The following is a 16,310-nucleotide window of genomic DNA, read 5'->3' as shown; positions in this document are numbered from 1 at the left end:
AAGCAGGGCTGGCAGAATTCCCTTCACGGTCGCTGCTTTTGGGCGCTGCGGAGGGGAAGGCTGCATTCAAATACACGAGGAAGAAAAGATGCCACACCCCAGCACAGTAAGGACACGTACCTTGAAGCTATCCAGAGGAGGCCATCAAGTTGATTAGAGGGATGGAGAACTTTTCCTGTGTAAAAAGACTAAGAGAAATGGGATTGTACAGGAAAAAAACGGCTTTGGGGTGACCCAATTGCAGCCTTCCAGTACCTGAAGGGAGCCTACAAGGCTGGAGGGGACTTTTCTAGATCAGGCAGTGACGGGACAAGGGGAATGGCTTCAAACTGAAAGACAGCAGGTTAAGATTAGAAATTAGGAAGAGATTCTTTAGTGTAAGGGTGGTGAAACACAGGAACAGGCTGCTTAGAGAATCTGTAGATGCTTCATCCCTAGAAATCTTTAAGGCCAGTTTGGATGGAGCTCTGAGAAACCTGATCCAGTGCAAGGTGTCCCTGTCCATTGGCAGGGGGTTGGAACTAAATGCTCTTTAAGGTCCCTTCCAGCTCAGGCTCTATGACTCTAGGATTTTACTTGCCTTTCCCCCAAGCAGTGTGTGAAGAACACCTTGCAGTGGGGCAGAGGTGAGCACCATCCTGCCAGTGATCTGACTTCTCACTTGAAGGGCCTTCTCACCAGCCTGGCCTCCATGCTGTACAGCACCAAGAAAAGCTTGACTGTGGCCAGTTTTTCTTTTTTCTTCCCATATCTCTCATCATTCCTCCAATTACCACTTTCATAATTATGGAGGAATATGCTCTATCCCTTCCATTTTCTTCTGCTGACCCTTCCCTTCATTGCAGTGTTTTGCATGGAAGAGGCTTGATTTTTTTCTCGTTTGCTTTGGAACATTTGTCTGTTTAATAACTCTCTCGGAGACATAACCAGTGTGATTCAAATGTTATCAGCTTGGGCTCAGGGGCTCTCATCAGTGTCAACCCTTTCCTCACATGTCTGCTTAAGTCCACATTTTTATGTCAAAAGACACCGTGCAACCTTTTCCTCTTTAATCCTCATCTGTCATTATTTGGATAATGGAAGAGGAAAGTACCTGAGGTAAGAAAACCCAAGCCTAATCCATGAAGACAGTCTGAATCAAAGTTTCATCAAGCTGCTTTTTCCTTCCCACCGTCTCTGAACCAAAACAAAGGATAAGACATCTTTTCATCTTATGTCTCACTACTGATAAAGGATATTCTCTCCTAGTATATATCACACAATACCTCAACTGATATCCCTCACTGTGCTTCAGGTAAAGGGTTGTGTCCTTGTGGTCGTGGTATCAAGCCCCTCAAGATCTGAACCCCCCAAAATCTGAATCAAACTGCAATTATTTTGTTGCTAGTCAGTAGCTAGAGATGGGTAGTTATGATTAAGCAATTGCATTGTGAACATTGTGTGCTGAACTAATCTTTTAAGGGAAAGGGAAGACAGTCCCAAGCTGAATGGACTGTTTGGATAAGAGCCACCAGGAGTGAAGTCAGCACAACTGAGCAGTAACTGGGGGAAAGGTAATTCCAGCAGTGGGAGATCCTGACCACCAACTCAAAATGAACCCAACTCCAGTGGAGGGAACAACTGTGCATGCCGACTAATTAGCATGAGAATGAGAGACATAACTTGGGAATAGGAGTTTCAACACCAATTAATGAAAAAGTTATGTAATCTGTAACCAATGAATGCTGAGGCCTTTGTTAAAATGTATAAATAACATGAAGCTCTGATGATTGAGAAGCCAGCCTTTTGTGAGTTACGTCCCAGCTCCCTACTTTGCACAAACTTGAATAAAAAATAGAAATACCTCATCTCAGCGTGAATTGGTGCTCTGCACCCAATAACAAGCTTGTGTTTGGGACAACAGCTGGAAATGTGATAAACATGAGAGGCTTCCTTGGTATATAAAGATAAAACTGAAACTTCCACTGTGAATCTAAATAAATGTTCTTCAGCATTGATTTCTCAAAAGCAAAAAATTCACAAAGCATTTTTAATATAGATTTGCTTCTGTTCTGTATTCTAAAAATCTTTCTTACAGATTTTATTAGAAAACAGTTACATAATCACCTGCACTGCATATAAAATATGTAATTGTATCTAGGGGGACAAAATAGGCTTGTTCTGGTAATAAAAATTCTCTATCAGTAGAATTTTGTAAATACAGTGCAGCATGCAGAATCAGCCTTTTTTTAAACTGCCTTCTCCAGTACCACAGAGCTATGTTCTCTATATAGCTCCAACCTCTGGTCAGCCTAACAATGACCCCTGATACTATGCAATGTTTCACCAGTTTGCAAGAACCACCAAAACTGTAGCAAGAACTTGTGGAACTCTTGATACCCACTGATATCCTTCTGTGTAATGGGGCACTGCTTCAGATTGCCTGGAAAATCCTTTCTGAACTCTGTAACTCCTGCCTTTGTTTTGCCCTGTGAATTCTGCCAATCCACAGCAGAGAGAACAGGGCTTTGTACACACGGTGCAGATTGCTTCAGATGCTCCCACTGCAGTGTAAGCTTGTACCTTGTGCATCAGCTATGTGCTTCTCTGAGCTAGCTCACACTTCAGAGAAGCAGGGATGAGACGCAGAGACAACCTGACAGCACAGCTAGCTAAGGCACAGTGGCCACTATGAATCCTACAGGGACTCATTCTCTGCAGACTGTTAACTCTATTCCTGTGGTTGAAGTATCAAACCAATTAAACACATATTCTTCTCTGAGACTACTGCTAGGGAAGAACAACTGTACCTCTGCACTTGCTGCTGCAGGGCTCCCATCCTGGCTGTTTCCAGGACATCCCAACACATGCATGCACATGCATGCACAGAACAACCAATAGTTAAACTAAGTAAAAAAACTTGGTGTTAGTACCTCTATGAGCTTCTGCTCAGTAAGACCTTAAGAAATTGTGTAGGGCAGAAACATTTTGCTAGTTTCACTCAAATTAGCAACACAATAGACAAATGTTTTGTTTCTTTTTTCCTTCTTTAATGCAACAACATAGATGCTGCTAAATAAGCGCCCGTCTTCATAGGGATAAAACAGGAGGTCAGATTTAAAGAGCTGCGCTTGCCCTTGTGTTTCTTAGAAGCCTTCTCTGTCTCCATGTTGACAGTGCAGCTGTCCACTGAAAATTATGCAGAAAGATTAATAAAATCTTAGCTGGAATCTAAAAATGTATGCAAGTCCTAAAGTTTTTTAAGTAAGCAAGGATCATGTTGTTCAGATGCAATAGCTGACACATTTTTACCTTATGGCTGTAGTAATTATCAAGTGCAAATTGTAAAAAAAAAAATTTAATAGAGGAAAGAAAATCAATCTGACTTCAGCCACATCCTGTCACAATTTCTCCTAATGTCCCATGATGATCCAAGAGGCTGGGGAATATAGTGTGACTATCATCCAGCAGCAAAAATATTATCACACGCTTCAAAGCTACTGGCTGCCTTTCCTCTAACAAAGTCAGAGCTGTAACGTGCACCCTGATGAAAACAGGATGGCCCCTTTCAAACCGAGGTGACAGAGACAGGCGAGGCAGTAAGACGAAACCAGCAGAAGCCAGCACGCACAGAGCTGCAGTAAATCTAAGCCATAAACAGAATGCCTTCTGTACTTCCAGTCTTCCAAGGGCCCTGCACTTACTGAAAGCACAGCAGCAGCACTGCTGCACCTCTGACCTTGCAGACCTACAGGCAGTCGGAAAAGCAACGATTCTGATGATTTTAAAATGACTCAGGCCCATGAAACTCGATTTTCACCTGTTTGGGGAGGAATGTGTGGCTGTTGGTGGGCAGCCAGGGAGGCAGCCTGGTGCAGCCTGGGCACAGCCATACGATAGGGCTGCCCACACAGTGCTGCAGGACTCCCTGTTCGGGATCAGTTAAGCTTCTGACACCGTCACTCACAGTGAAGTGCTCCTGATGCGAGCGGTGCTGCAAACCTGGCTTGTAAACCAAGGATTAGCAACTAGTCTGTAGGTCCCAAACCTCCTGTCTTTCACACAGTATATTAAAACATTTTTAGTTTATTAAAACTAAATCCATGGGGAACTGCATGCTGTGGCTAGGTTTCCAAAATATTAAATTGAAAACCAGTTTGATGCAACACTAGAGCATGACCCAATATTTGCACCTACAAGTAATCAAACTGCTCAGATTAACTGCTCTACAGACATGATTCATGTTGTTTTGATTTTCATTTTGAGAGCTTAAAAATGGCTTCTGTTTCTGAAAACCAGACCTTGTAGAAATGAAGAAGTCTTACCTAATGTTTTTGTTCTGAGAACTGAGATAACTAAATTTGAACATGGAAAATGGCATTTAAAAATATTTTAAGTGTCACACGTCTGGACTGCAGTACATGTCTGGACTAGATGTATTTATATGCATTGTGCTATTAGCACTGTTAGACAAACGAGCAACTGAGGCACAGAGCAAGACAGATTTGGTTTCAGTTAAAACACCTGCATCGAAGTGTCTGGAGTACAAGATGGCACCTGCTCAGCGTCTACACGCTCACTGCAGCGGGTGGAGATGAGTAAGGGTCAGAAGAGTGACTGAGCTGGACAAATGCAGGATTCCACTTTGAGCTGAATCCCCTATTGCTCAGTTACACATCACAAGTTTCCGAGAGAGCACAGCTACCCCTCCTGAGCGCTGGGCCATGGGGCCTGGTGTAGGGGACACGATCCCCACACTGTTCTCTATACTTTCAGTACACACTGCCGAGATGCCCTGTGCAGACAATCTGCCCTGATGGCCTGGTGACTCTGTGGAGTCACCTTCAAACAAGCACCAACAGAGAACCTACTTGAGGTTACACAAGATGCTTCTGTCACACACAGCAGCAGTTTCATTCAGGACTCTGTCCTCCTGCTAGCAACCTGAATTTGTTTTATGGCAAAGAATGGACAAGACAGCAAATGTACTGACAGCTTGACTCTTCTCTGTCTTTCAGAAGGCACTAGTTCTACCTAGGCAGAGAAGGAATATTTGATCACAAGCCCTAAGAGGCTGAAAATGGCTTGGGGAAGGACAGAAGGCAGCATATAATCTAGTTTAGGTGGAAAGTCAGGAACTATGAAGATCTGTAATGCTTCCATACTGTAATGATTTCATATTCCATCACTCTTCCAGAGGATTTTAAAAGCAGAAAGGCTGTTCTGACTGAAAACACAAGGGATGCAACTAACAACTTGATCTACCACAGTATTTGATTTCAGTCAGGAGGTTGAAATTACAGCCTTTTAGAAAACAAAGATACCTTGTGTCTACAAGGGAACACTGTGACATTTCACTTCTGTTTGGCAGAATACACAGGACTCACCAAATCCTCCCCACGGCAGCGTAGTTAAAGGCAACTCAGGTAAAACCTATCATCCAGGGCACAAAGTACAAGGAATCTGCTCTGAGCTCATTCCCAATCCAGGTAACATCTCTAGACTGAACAGGCAGCTTGATCAAGGATGCATATCCTATATATAAATAAATATATGCATATCCTATATATAAAATGTTGGAATGATGATGATGAGCCTTGGTTGCTGCCAAGGTGTGCTTGGTTCCCTGAGGTTTGTAGCCAGGAGAGTGAGCACACACAATGAACCAGGCAATGTGCCCAGTACCAAAGAAAGACTGCAGACTTTTTGTTTTCCACCCACTTCTCACAGTGCTCATGACAGCAACCAGCACAGTGTCTTCCCAACTGATCATTTAGGATCTCTGCTGTCCTTTACCTTGGTACATAGGTAAGATAATTTTTTTTCCCAAAGAATCCAAATCAGGACAACTGTTCCTTTGAAATGTGCTAAACAATAGCCGTGTGCTGTTAAGCTGTATTTCTGCCCAGAAGCTTAGGGGCATTGTTAATGAAGACAAGAATGGTCAAGTAGCAAGGGCTGAGATGTGGTAACATCTGGGTTATCCAGGCAGGACATGAGTGTGAGTCAGGAGAGTATCCCAGCTCCTATAGGGCAAGCACAGAAGATACTACAGCACAAAAGGGATCTTTTAACATTACAGAATTATTTCATATTATTTTTCTTCTACTAGCTGCAGGCCTGAGCACTGTGAACACAACTGACAGGAGAGAGCTTTGCTCTCCAAAAATTCCTACACTTCTTACCTGTCTTGGAGACAGCAGGTGAGTTTCAGTAACATATTCTCTAGGGATTAGATACTAGCAGCTACTACAGGTGAAAAAGACTACTACTATCTAGCAGATTTCTGCTTTAACTATGGGCCTCTCACATTCATATACAGGAGATGAACCACAGAAAACATTTTTTATGTTGATTTGGTGTAGTCTGCTTTTCCCATTTCATTTTGAATTTAAAAATAAAGCCAGATTCACTGCTGACAGTTGGAGAGCCATAGTCTGAATGACTATATTCTGAGGATTATTTCTTCTCGATTATTAAATGAACACTGTTTTGGTCTAAAGGACTGCTGCTCTGTAGTATTATCCAGAAAGAAAGAGAACAGAAAATGTGCAAGATTTTCAACAGTTTGTCCATCCATGTTCCTTGTATCCTGAGCATCTGGGAATGACCCATCTATCAATAAAGTGCTCCAAATCCAGCTCAGATGCTCCAGCAGTTCCCTGCTTTTTGACATCAACATCCAGAAGAGCCAATCCACAATTCTGTGTTCCTGCCAATGTCATTTAAACAAATACTTTGTGACTGATATATGATACAACCATTATCCTATTTCTTAAGCTTTAAACACCAGATTTCATCATGTTCCCATAGTGGTATATACAAAAATATAATGCTGCTAATGGGTGTTTTTTAAGCAAAACTTGCACTCCCTCATCTAGTCCTTAGGTAATAAATTCAGAATTCATACTGCACAAGTAACCAAACTCAAGATGATTAAGCTTCAGGGAGGAAAAAGCACGCACATGAAGTAATGGCTCAAGAATTTCACTCCAGAGAGTCTCCAAAAACCCTCTAGAGCACAAGAAAAAAAGCCTTAAAGTAAATTTCTTGATACTAATAGATGGAAAATCAACCAAAACCCACAATAAATGTAACATATCAAACTTCCTAATTTCAGGCATTGCTTATAGATGGGCAAGTCCTGAAGTTATTACTTAAAAATATGTTAGAGAAAAATTGGAGTAACTGATAAATTACTAGTCTAATTGATTTTAGCAGGTCACACCTGCAAATTCTGTAAAATTCAGCATAAAATAAAATTTGTCAGAAAAACATCCCACTAATTGTAATTGGGCAATGATTCTATTTCTCAACATGTATCTGAATTGTTTTCAAACCTGTGATTTCAAGCAACCAATTTTTTTTTTTTTTATTTTTCAAGCTCAATATAGCAGACAAGCCGCATCAATTTGGCAATTAAAAAAAAACAAACCAAGAAGGCTCCTTAACAACTGGATGAACATCCTCCAACTTTCAAAGACTGTCTTAGACATGACAGGCTAGAGTCACTGACAAGGTAGAACACAGATATGAAACCTCCCCAGCTCACGTTCTAGCTCTTACTACCCCATCCTTTCCATCTTCTCACTCACAAGAGAATTCCAGGCAGTAAACAAACACATAGCAACAGGAGTTCTTACTGCAGCGCTAGAGGGTAACACTGGTCCTTTGAGAGACAAAGGCTGAGTGTCTTCTAAGCTCCCCTAAACCATTTTCACTTTTCTATAAATAAAGCTGCTTATCACTGTACTTAAGCTTCAGGAACTTTAATTAGACCAAGAATTTCTCTAATGATTAGATAAAGGCTGTTGCAGTTGACTGCTAACAGTCTTAAAAGCAATAGGAACTTTCCTCCTTTTTCCTCTTTACAAGAAACTTACTTGGGAAAGTGACTACTGTCAAATAAAAAAAGCCTCTTTTCAAAAGCATATTTTAACCTTCTACTTATGAAATAGAAAGGAAATTATTATATACCTCAGCTCATCCTGCAATTAACAATTCCAACTTTGCCTCACACTTAAGGCCTAGAAATCAGATAAGCACTAAACCTCAAAACCTAGTGTACACCAGGTGACAGCTTGAAATGCTGGATTCTTCAGATGCTTTAGGAGAGAGAAGCAAACTTCTGAAGTATCCTGAACTCAAACTCTGTAACATGCAGGACAAGGACTTACATCTGTATAACCCAGGTTAAGTCAGAGCATTCACTGACTAGAGTTAATTATTTAGAACTTCTAGAATGTTTATTAATGATCCCGTTTGTTTGACCTTGAAATGTTGCTGGTTTATTGCACTTGCCTGCAGCAGTAGCTGTTTCCAAGGAAGCTGCTTAGCAGCGGAGAGATCTGCCAGGAGGATGGGGTGTCACATTCTTACTCATTGTGTTTACTCAACAGCATAATCCAACTTTCCAGAGACATGAAACTACTGTGATTTGACAGTGGCTATTTACTGCTTTGTGAACTTGGCCAGGTGACCAAAGTCACTTTTAAAGCGTGTAATCAATCTACAGATCTATTTTAAAACCTGTGCCGCAATCAGCACTTAAAAACCACACAGTTTTACACTAGTTGGGTCAAATTAATTTTATTATGCTTCATGATGAATTGCCACCAGTGCAACATCCTATTCACTGTACATTTCAAAAATTCACATACTAAAAATTTCAGTTTGATAAATGGAAAACTGAATGATTGAGAAGTTCTTACGAATTTCATACGTACAAGTGGCTAGCTGATATTGTCTATGCACATAGAGTGTTGAGATACAAAAGCCTCATGCTAGTTTGTTAATTGCTAAGGCTATCTGGACAGTCAATTAACCAGAATATATAGGAGGCCTTCATTACAATGTTTAGCAACAATGCACCAGTATCATGAAATGCTATCTTCTGCTCGGAGTGCAAGTGGCAGAGTGCTGAAGCATGCAGCTATGACTTAACTGTCGTCACAGTCTTTATGCCTGAAATTTATCATGAACAAACACTATTTTAAAGTAAATATTAACCTGGACACCACAGGTGTGAGTGTACTTTTTATATGAAGAAATAGAAAACCCAAAAACTTTCTTTGGCCAGTATCTACAAATCAAAGTTTTATTCAATTATGCAACTTCAGAGCTCCTAAAATCCAGAATAGAAATTTGATTAATGAACTGTGATGCTTAATTATGAACTATATTACAGAAATTCCAATTCTGGGAACAAAACAGCTAAACATATCTAGTAAGTAGCATGTTAGGAAAACCTCTAGGCCTCATCTGCTTAATTTTAAAACGCCCTATATGCAATAAAAATAAGAGTGCAGTGCCAGAAGTTATATGAAAGCCATACAAATATTTTCCTTAACTCCACTGCCATTAGCTACACCAGGCTGCACTTGCACTTGATCCAAAGCTCAAGCTATTACAGCAGCAAAGCTAGCAGGAAGTGTTTCCAGCAGCGGAGGCCAATGTGAAAGTTACTGCAAGAAAGTGAGACCACTTGGCAAATTTTTTCTCAAGTTATGTGCTTAAATTACTCTTGGAAGGAAGTTAGCATCCTCTGAATAATTTAACTACAACCTTACCTCTCCCACTACTTTTCAGCAACTTTCTTTTCTCCTCCTACAACTAAATTAATTTGCTAAAGACTAGGTTATAGTTGGGTTAGAAATCCAAGCCATATCATGCAGGTCCAGCCTGTCAAGATCAGGTCAACACTGGGTTTCAGTCAATACTTTTCTGATAACTTAAATTTCGTTTGATACCCTGACTACAGTCAAAGACCCAGGACACTATGTATTAACTACACTCCAAATGTAACTGACTTAACTAAACATTCTGTGTCAGATAATGTGGTTTTTAAAAAGATTTTCTACCTGAAAATTACAGTAAGTACAGTAATTAATGCTGCAGATATTAAATACCCACATAGCATAGATTAGTATTTCATAATAGGCAGATGTGCCAATGTTTACTGCACTACAAAGTACAATGTATATAAATGTGCAAGCTGTGAAATGAAAATCCCATTTTCTGTCCACCTACTCAAATACTACTCTTGTGAATCAGGTTCTTGATCTTCATCACAACCCTCGGTCTTAAAGCCAACATATGAAGACAAAATAATGCCATAAAGTTCAGTACTTATCCAAAGTGTGTAATTCTGAGTTAATGACTTTCCAACCTACAGGATGTAGGATTGGTGTTTCAGCATCTGCTGTGTACCATAAAGCAAAGACTGCAAAGTAATACCACTTGTGTTTATTAGTACACCAATGTCCTACAAATTTTAAAAAGTAATTAAATGCTATTGAAGCAAGCCTTAAATGCAGCCCTTCAGCCTATAAAAACCACAATAAACTGATTTTAAAAATCAGTTGCCAGCCTCCAGTACAGCCCCCAGTAATTTAGATATTTTCATCCTGAAAGTAAGAGTGGGGAAGGAAAAAAAACCAAATAAACAAAAACAAACAAAAAAAAAAAAACCCAAACCACCATAAACAAAAAATCCACCAAACAAAAAGCCAACCAACAGAACCCAACCACCCAAAAATCCCCCAGAAACCCGTCCCAAAAACAAAACAAACCAACCAAAAGTTGAACCTGTCTGCATCAAAGTTGCCATTACCACTATGACAATATAGAGCCACCCTGTTTAACTTAGATAGAGGTCCCCAGTTGAAGAATTTAATTACTACTGCTGTTCATAGCAGTCAGTACTATAGCCAGGGCAAGGTAATTTTCACAACTACCTGTGCATTTCTGTAGTGCTTTTCTGTTATGCAAAGCACACTGCTAAGATTTGAACTGCAATGTTTTGATGTATTTGAAACCATGCAATCGTATAAACCAACCTCAACATTCATATAGCATTGCATTTGAAATCAAGGGGCTAAATAAACTAAGAGCTGCATCACTTAAAGAACATAGTGCTATACTAGGCTTTAATAAGAAAATTTAGATACAGAAAAAGTAGGGTATGAAAATAGTGTTTTCCTTCTTGCATTATAACTAAATTACATTAAGGTTTTTGTCAGTCTCACATATTACATTTAAACTCCCTTATTGATGGAATGGAAAGTATTCACATGTACATGATCATCCAGGTGTAAACTTGCACACATTAACAGGGAGTAGCTTCGTAGAGGATTATGACAAACCTTTACAGATTAAATGAGGTATTGCACAGATTAATAAAAAAGCAAAAGGCAACAAAAATATACAGCAAAATTGGTAGAACATTTACATGATAATTTTACAGAATCCATAGACAGAAAGCAGTGTTTAGTATATCATTCACCTTAAAAAATATATATATAATAATATATGATCAATCATCCCATTCGTCATCATCCTCAAAGTCTTCTTCATCGTCTTCATCCTCATCTTCATCTGCAAGATAGGAAAAGAAAGTCACTTGTATGCAGAGAATTAACATGATAAAAGTATTACTGATTTCTGTCACAATTTTCTGAAAAGAAAACGATCAGTTCAAGGTCGTCATGACAATACGTTTAGTAATACCCATTTTAAGATTGCTAGTCATGACATCCAGTTCAGACAGTTACTAGCTGGAAGTTAAATCTAATTTTCCTCTTCTCTTACTCTTTTCCTCATGTAGGAAAAAAGTGTGTTGTTCTAGAGAAAAAGAATCAGAAGCTCTCATTTAACAGTTACTACTTATTATTCTTTCTTAAAGAATGTGCAAGTAGCCAGCATGTTCCAGACTGGCTGTTAAACTTCAGGAACAGATTAATTCCTGGAATGTAAGAACTGCTTCCCCAGCTTTACTACATAATGGAATTTGTTTACTTTACAAGCAGATAAAAAACAGTCCCCCAAAAAAGGTCTGGTGAGTTAAAGACCATCATGGATACTGGAATATTCAAAGCTGTGTAATGAATATCAACTTCAAAGTCAATGTTTGGTGACTTTATTCAGCGTTCCACTTTTTTTATATACATCACACTTAAAAAAATGTAGCCTGTTAAAATTAAACTACTTATTTGTTGGACAAGAGCATTTCCTTCCCATAAGAAAACATTGTATTTAGCTCCCTTCAGGTATTTAGTTTATATTAAGTACCAAAATTGTCAATTATTACATAGGGCAGCATATCAACAACCCATACTGCACTTGGTGACATGCTCTGCAGACTGAATACCCAATTTTGATATCAAGGCAAGCTCTAGAAATGTATCAAAGCCTAGACAGAAGAAATGTACCCAAACAGCTGCATTTCAGCTACTGAACTAAATTTATTACAAGCTGGTATTTGAGAAATGCAAATCCTCTTGCAGCCCTAATTTCTCTCAGCTCTTTAGCATGGAAAGTTGGTCCGGTCCCGATAGAAGCCTAGTCAAGTAACACTGAATATCTGCTCCTTATCCAGGAGGTGGCAGCCAAAGCCCACTGGGAACCACAGCACAGGAACTGAACACTGGCAAGAGATTTAGCATCAACAAACAGAAAATATCAAAAACTTTCTTCCAAAATATTTTGACAGCTTATTTCATCAGATAGCTAGTAAATTAAAACAAGTCAGTTGCAACAACAACAACAAAACCTTTGTAAGATAAAGCATATATGTTTTATCTTATATTATTATCTTATATATCTTTATATACAGATATAAGCAGTGTATTAACCCTGCTTAGTAACTTAATCGAGGATTACTGCAAATTGCTATACCCCAGTAGTTCAAAGCAGCATGAAGGAATCATTCAGCCCATTGCCAGGGCACTGCCAAGAGCATTCTACCCTGCACTACCTGCTGGAATTCATGCTTTTCTCCAGGAGTATTTTGTGATAAACACAAGTGTTAAGTCTTGAAAACTTGACACCATGAGGTCAGAAAAATTCCATCAGACACACCTGAAGAATGAATGGCTTTGCTCCTTTTCTGCATAACTTCCATTAACGCACCCACAATTCCTGAGGTGGGTGCAGGTGTAGGTGGTGCACTCTCCTGACCATCAGATACCTTGGAACAAAAAGGTTGCAACAGAAAGATGCAATTAGCAAAACAGAACCTCTGTATTTTGAGACAAACTTCCTTTATGGTTAATGAGTTTATTTTCCACCAGAAGAAAGTGTGGAACAGTGTTTTGGAACAGTTTGTTCCTTTAGCTCAAACTGCAAAATCTTTATTAAGAAAAGTCAACTTTTTTACCATATAGCTGAACAGCAGTTAGCTATAGCCAAGGTTAAATATTTCAGCTCTGATGAAGTGAGTACTCATCTAAAGGAAAGCTTTGTAATACAGCTGTACAGGAATGACTTGTGTGGCTGCATAACTATTATTTATTTTATCTTTGGTATGTATATACCACAAAATATTTTTCATTGTTTGCGTTTATAAACTGAGACTGCTTTGGGCCAATAATCCCTTCTGATTAACTAATTAACTTGGATAATGCCTACCTCTAATGGCAAATAAATATGAACACACCCTTACACTTTTTACAGCCAAAGCCTTGAGTGCAGAGGAGTGGTAAAAAATAAGCATAGCAGGCAATATGGTTTTTAAGAAATTTTTTTTAAGATAATCAGTGGCATCAGTAAGAAACAGTAATAGCCTATGCTGCAGCAGGGACAGCGATGACATCTCTTATGGGCAGCACTTGCAGCAACACAAGCAGCCACCTTCTCACAAGCCTCAGTATTTGCAGAATACAGGTCCATTTTAGGATGAAAATAAAAACAAACTAATAAATCTAGTGTTTGCCTTCCATTACCATTACTCCTAAACTCATCCCCTGCAGTTTAGATTATTTTACTGTATAGTCAGTAAAGCAGCAATCTTTCATAATTCTTGCTAAAGTTCTGTACAGCCATGACACTATGGCATCACCATTTGTGGATTGTAGAAATTGTAGACTGTACAAATTGTAGGATTTACAGATTTTACTCAAAAGTGAAAAATGAGTTTGAAAGGGTAATTTCTTGCACCAAGACTCATCTGTAGCAGATGTGTGTTCTTTGCATTTTCTCAGTACTACTGTTAAGGGACTGCTTCAGAAACTCTAAAACTTACAATCCAGCCCCCAAAGCAGAGCCACATTTTACTGTTCATACTGCATTTGCAAGTCCCAAGGGGATCTGGATGAGAAACAGCTTTTACTCACAGATTTCAGCTGTATACCCTGTCGTATCTGGTCTAGCAGTGCATCTCTTCCTGAGCAGGACACCGGTCGACTGTTCTGTTCTACCTTCTTTAACTGAGCTCCTTCTCTGATTTGATCCAAGAGTGCTGCTTTGTTTCCCGCAGGAACTGGAAGCTGGTGATCAACCTCCGAAGGAAGGCCTGGTGGTGGAGGAGGACCAGGAGGGGGTGGAGGAGGTGGAGGGGGTGGAGGAACAGATGACCCACTTGCTGGTGGCGGTGGGGGCGGAGGAGGGCCGGATGGTGCAGATGAGGAATGCACTGGAGGTGGTGGAGGATACATCCGGTTGGGAGGAGGCGGGGGCACTGTTGCACCAGGTCTAGATGGAGGTGGGGGTGGAGGTGCCGCTGTGGGAGCTCTTGAAGGAGGTGGAGGTGGTGCCCCTCGGCCCCTAGCAGGGGGAGGAGGAGGGCCCGAGCTATGGGGAGGGGGAGGTGGAGGTGGAGGGGGTCCTCCCCTACACGGTGGTGGCGGAGGTGGAGCTGAAATGAAACAGAACAACTTTGAATTACCTGCTGCTCAACACCTCTAAGTCTTTCAGACACCAGCAGAAAAAGAACACAGGCTGTGGCCTTGCCTTTTGCAAGGATCTCTGTGCCTGTGCAAATTTTACCAATTCTGGATTAAAGCTGATACAGCTGAATATAAGCTATGCCTATAGGGCAAATCAAGCTAAACACAGTTGTGTATCATATCAGTTGTGTATTTTGTAAAAGAGTCAACCACTGCAGGAAGCAGTGCAATACATAAAATGACTGATTAAAATTCGTAAGAATCCTGTAAAATTTTGTTGAGCTAGGACAGAACAAAATAGAAAAACTTTTCAGAAAATACACTTAAAGTGAAATACAGAATTTCCACTTTCTAATCTATCCATTATTTTGTTAGGTAATTAAAGAAGCAAGCAGTTTTTGAAGCAGTATCTTCTAGTAACAATCTCCTCCAACTAATGCATTATAATGCAGCACAAACTGACTCTTAAGTCTCCTACCGAAAATTACTTACAACAATGTCTTTATGGTAGGGGCTGTCAAAAGGAAACAACTTTAGGGCTACACACAGGATCATTTCTCTGTGAAGTGGCCTTGAAATGTACTTGCTCTGCTAATGGCATTTTGAATAGCACTGTTTCATTTCCTCTTCCATTAAGCCTCTAATGGCTCATGGTACTTGAGGTTGTGTGGTTGCTATACATAATTACTTAATAATCCAGGCGGCATCATATAACTAAGAAAATTCATGTTTGATTTCACATGCCTTTATAACAAAAAGGGTATTACACTCAAGAAGATAGTTCTTTACCCCTTCTATTATCCCCTTCACGTTATTTGCAAAGAAAGCAGGCTGGCTACACTGGCATAGAGAAGGGAACATCCATAAAAATGGGATTGTGGGGAAGCAGGAGTCACTAGTACTTCAATGCCTCCTTCCCTACTCATCTTTAAAGAAAGATACTACTCTAAATCATGTATTATGCTCTTAAGGTCCATGAGCTGCTGGGTTTTTTTCCTACCCCTTCAAAAGAGCACCACAGAGAGAATTGCCTCTGAAATGCCATGTATTTTCCAAGAGATATACTGCCACCATTCTTGATTTTAAAACCTGCCATTTTTGGCTGACATGGCTGTAGTTCAAGGCCACTGGAGGGCGGCATTACCAGGTGTAACAACCTGCCAAGCACTACGGATGGGTTTTTGTGATACTGAGGAGATACTCAGTGTGGTCACGGCTCCAGAGCCTCAGCTGTTCCTAGATTTCAAACACAAGGTTTAGGTTTTCCAGTGGGGAAATGGTTTATTCACATTATAACTAGAGAGATATGCCACATCCAGTCTGCAGAACCAGCATTCTGCCTGTCTGCACTCAAGTGTAGTGAAATGAGGGAGGAGCAGCAAGGAAGAGCACCATTAACTTATCCTCTGTCCCTTCCCCCTAAAACAGGTGGTACAAACACAGCAAGAAAATAATTTTAGTTTTTTTTATAAATGCACACTAACCTGTACACTGCTATTAACAATAAAGTTTGTATAATTGTATATAGATGGTAGTGACACCAAAAAAACAACCACCAGTACCAAAACTAAGGAAAGGGCAGAGAAAACAGGAAAATAATTTCCATCTCAGGAGAATGGCTTGTCTGCAACTCTCTAGTCAGCATCCTAGCAGGGTGAATATGTAAGC

At 40.0% G+C, this 16,310-nt stretch overlaps 1 protein-coding gene across 6 annotated transcripts in view; it reads right to left on the bottom strand.

The window, feature by feature from the left end:
* Positions 1-3,007: 3,007 nt before the first annotated feature.
* Positions 3,008-16,310, bottom strand: part of WASL (WASP like actin nucleation promoting factor) — a 56,660-nt gene continuing 43,357 nt past the window's right edge. For 4 of the 6 annotated variants that reach the window (XM_086886968.1, XM_086886970.1, XM_086886972.1 and 1 more), the window contains 3 exons: positions 14,091-14,611; positions 12,838-12,946; positions 8,553-11,355 (listed from right to left, as the gene is read on the bottom strand). In XM_086886968.1, coding sequence (XP_086743094.1) covers positions 11,294-11,355; positions 12,838-12,946; positions 14,091-14,611 — 692 coding nt within the window. In that variant the 3' untranslated portion in view covers positions 8,553-11,293. Of the gene's footprint in view, positions 3,169-8,552; positions 11,356-12,837; positions 12,947-14,090; positions 14,612-16,310 lie in introns of those variants that run through there. The other 2 variants (XM_086886969.1, XM_086886971.1) reach the window with 1 other exon arrangement.

Source organism: Cyanistes caeruleus, chromosome 4, assembly GCF_971803275.1.
Source record: "Cyanistes caeruleus chromosome 4, bCyaCae1.hap1.1, whole genome shotgun sequence".
NCBI classification, from domain to species: domain Eukaryota; kingdom Metazoa; phylum Chordata; class Aves; order Passeriformes; family Paridae; genus Cyanistes; species Cyanistes caeruleus.
This window is presented reverse-complemented; position numbering and strand designations above follow the sequence as displayed.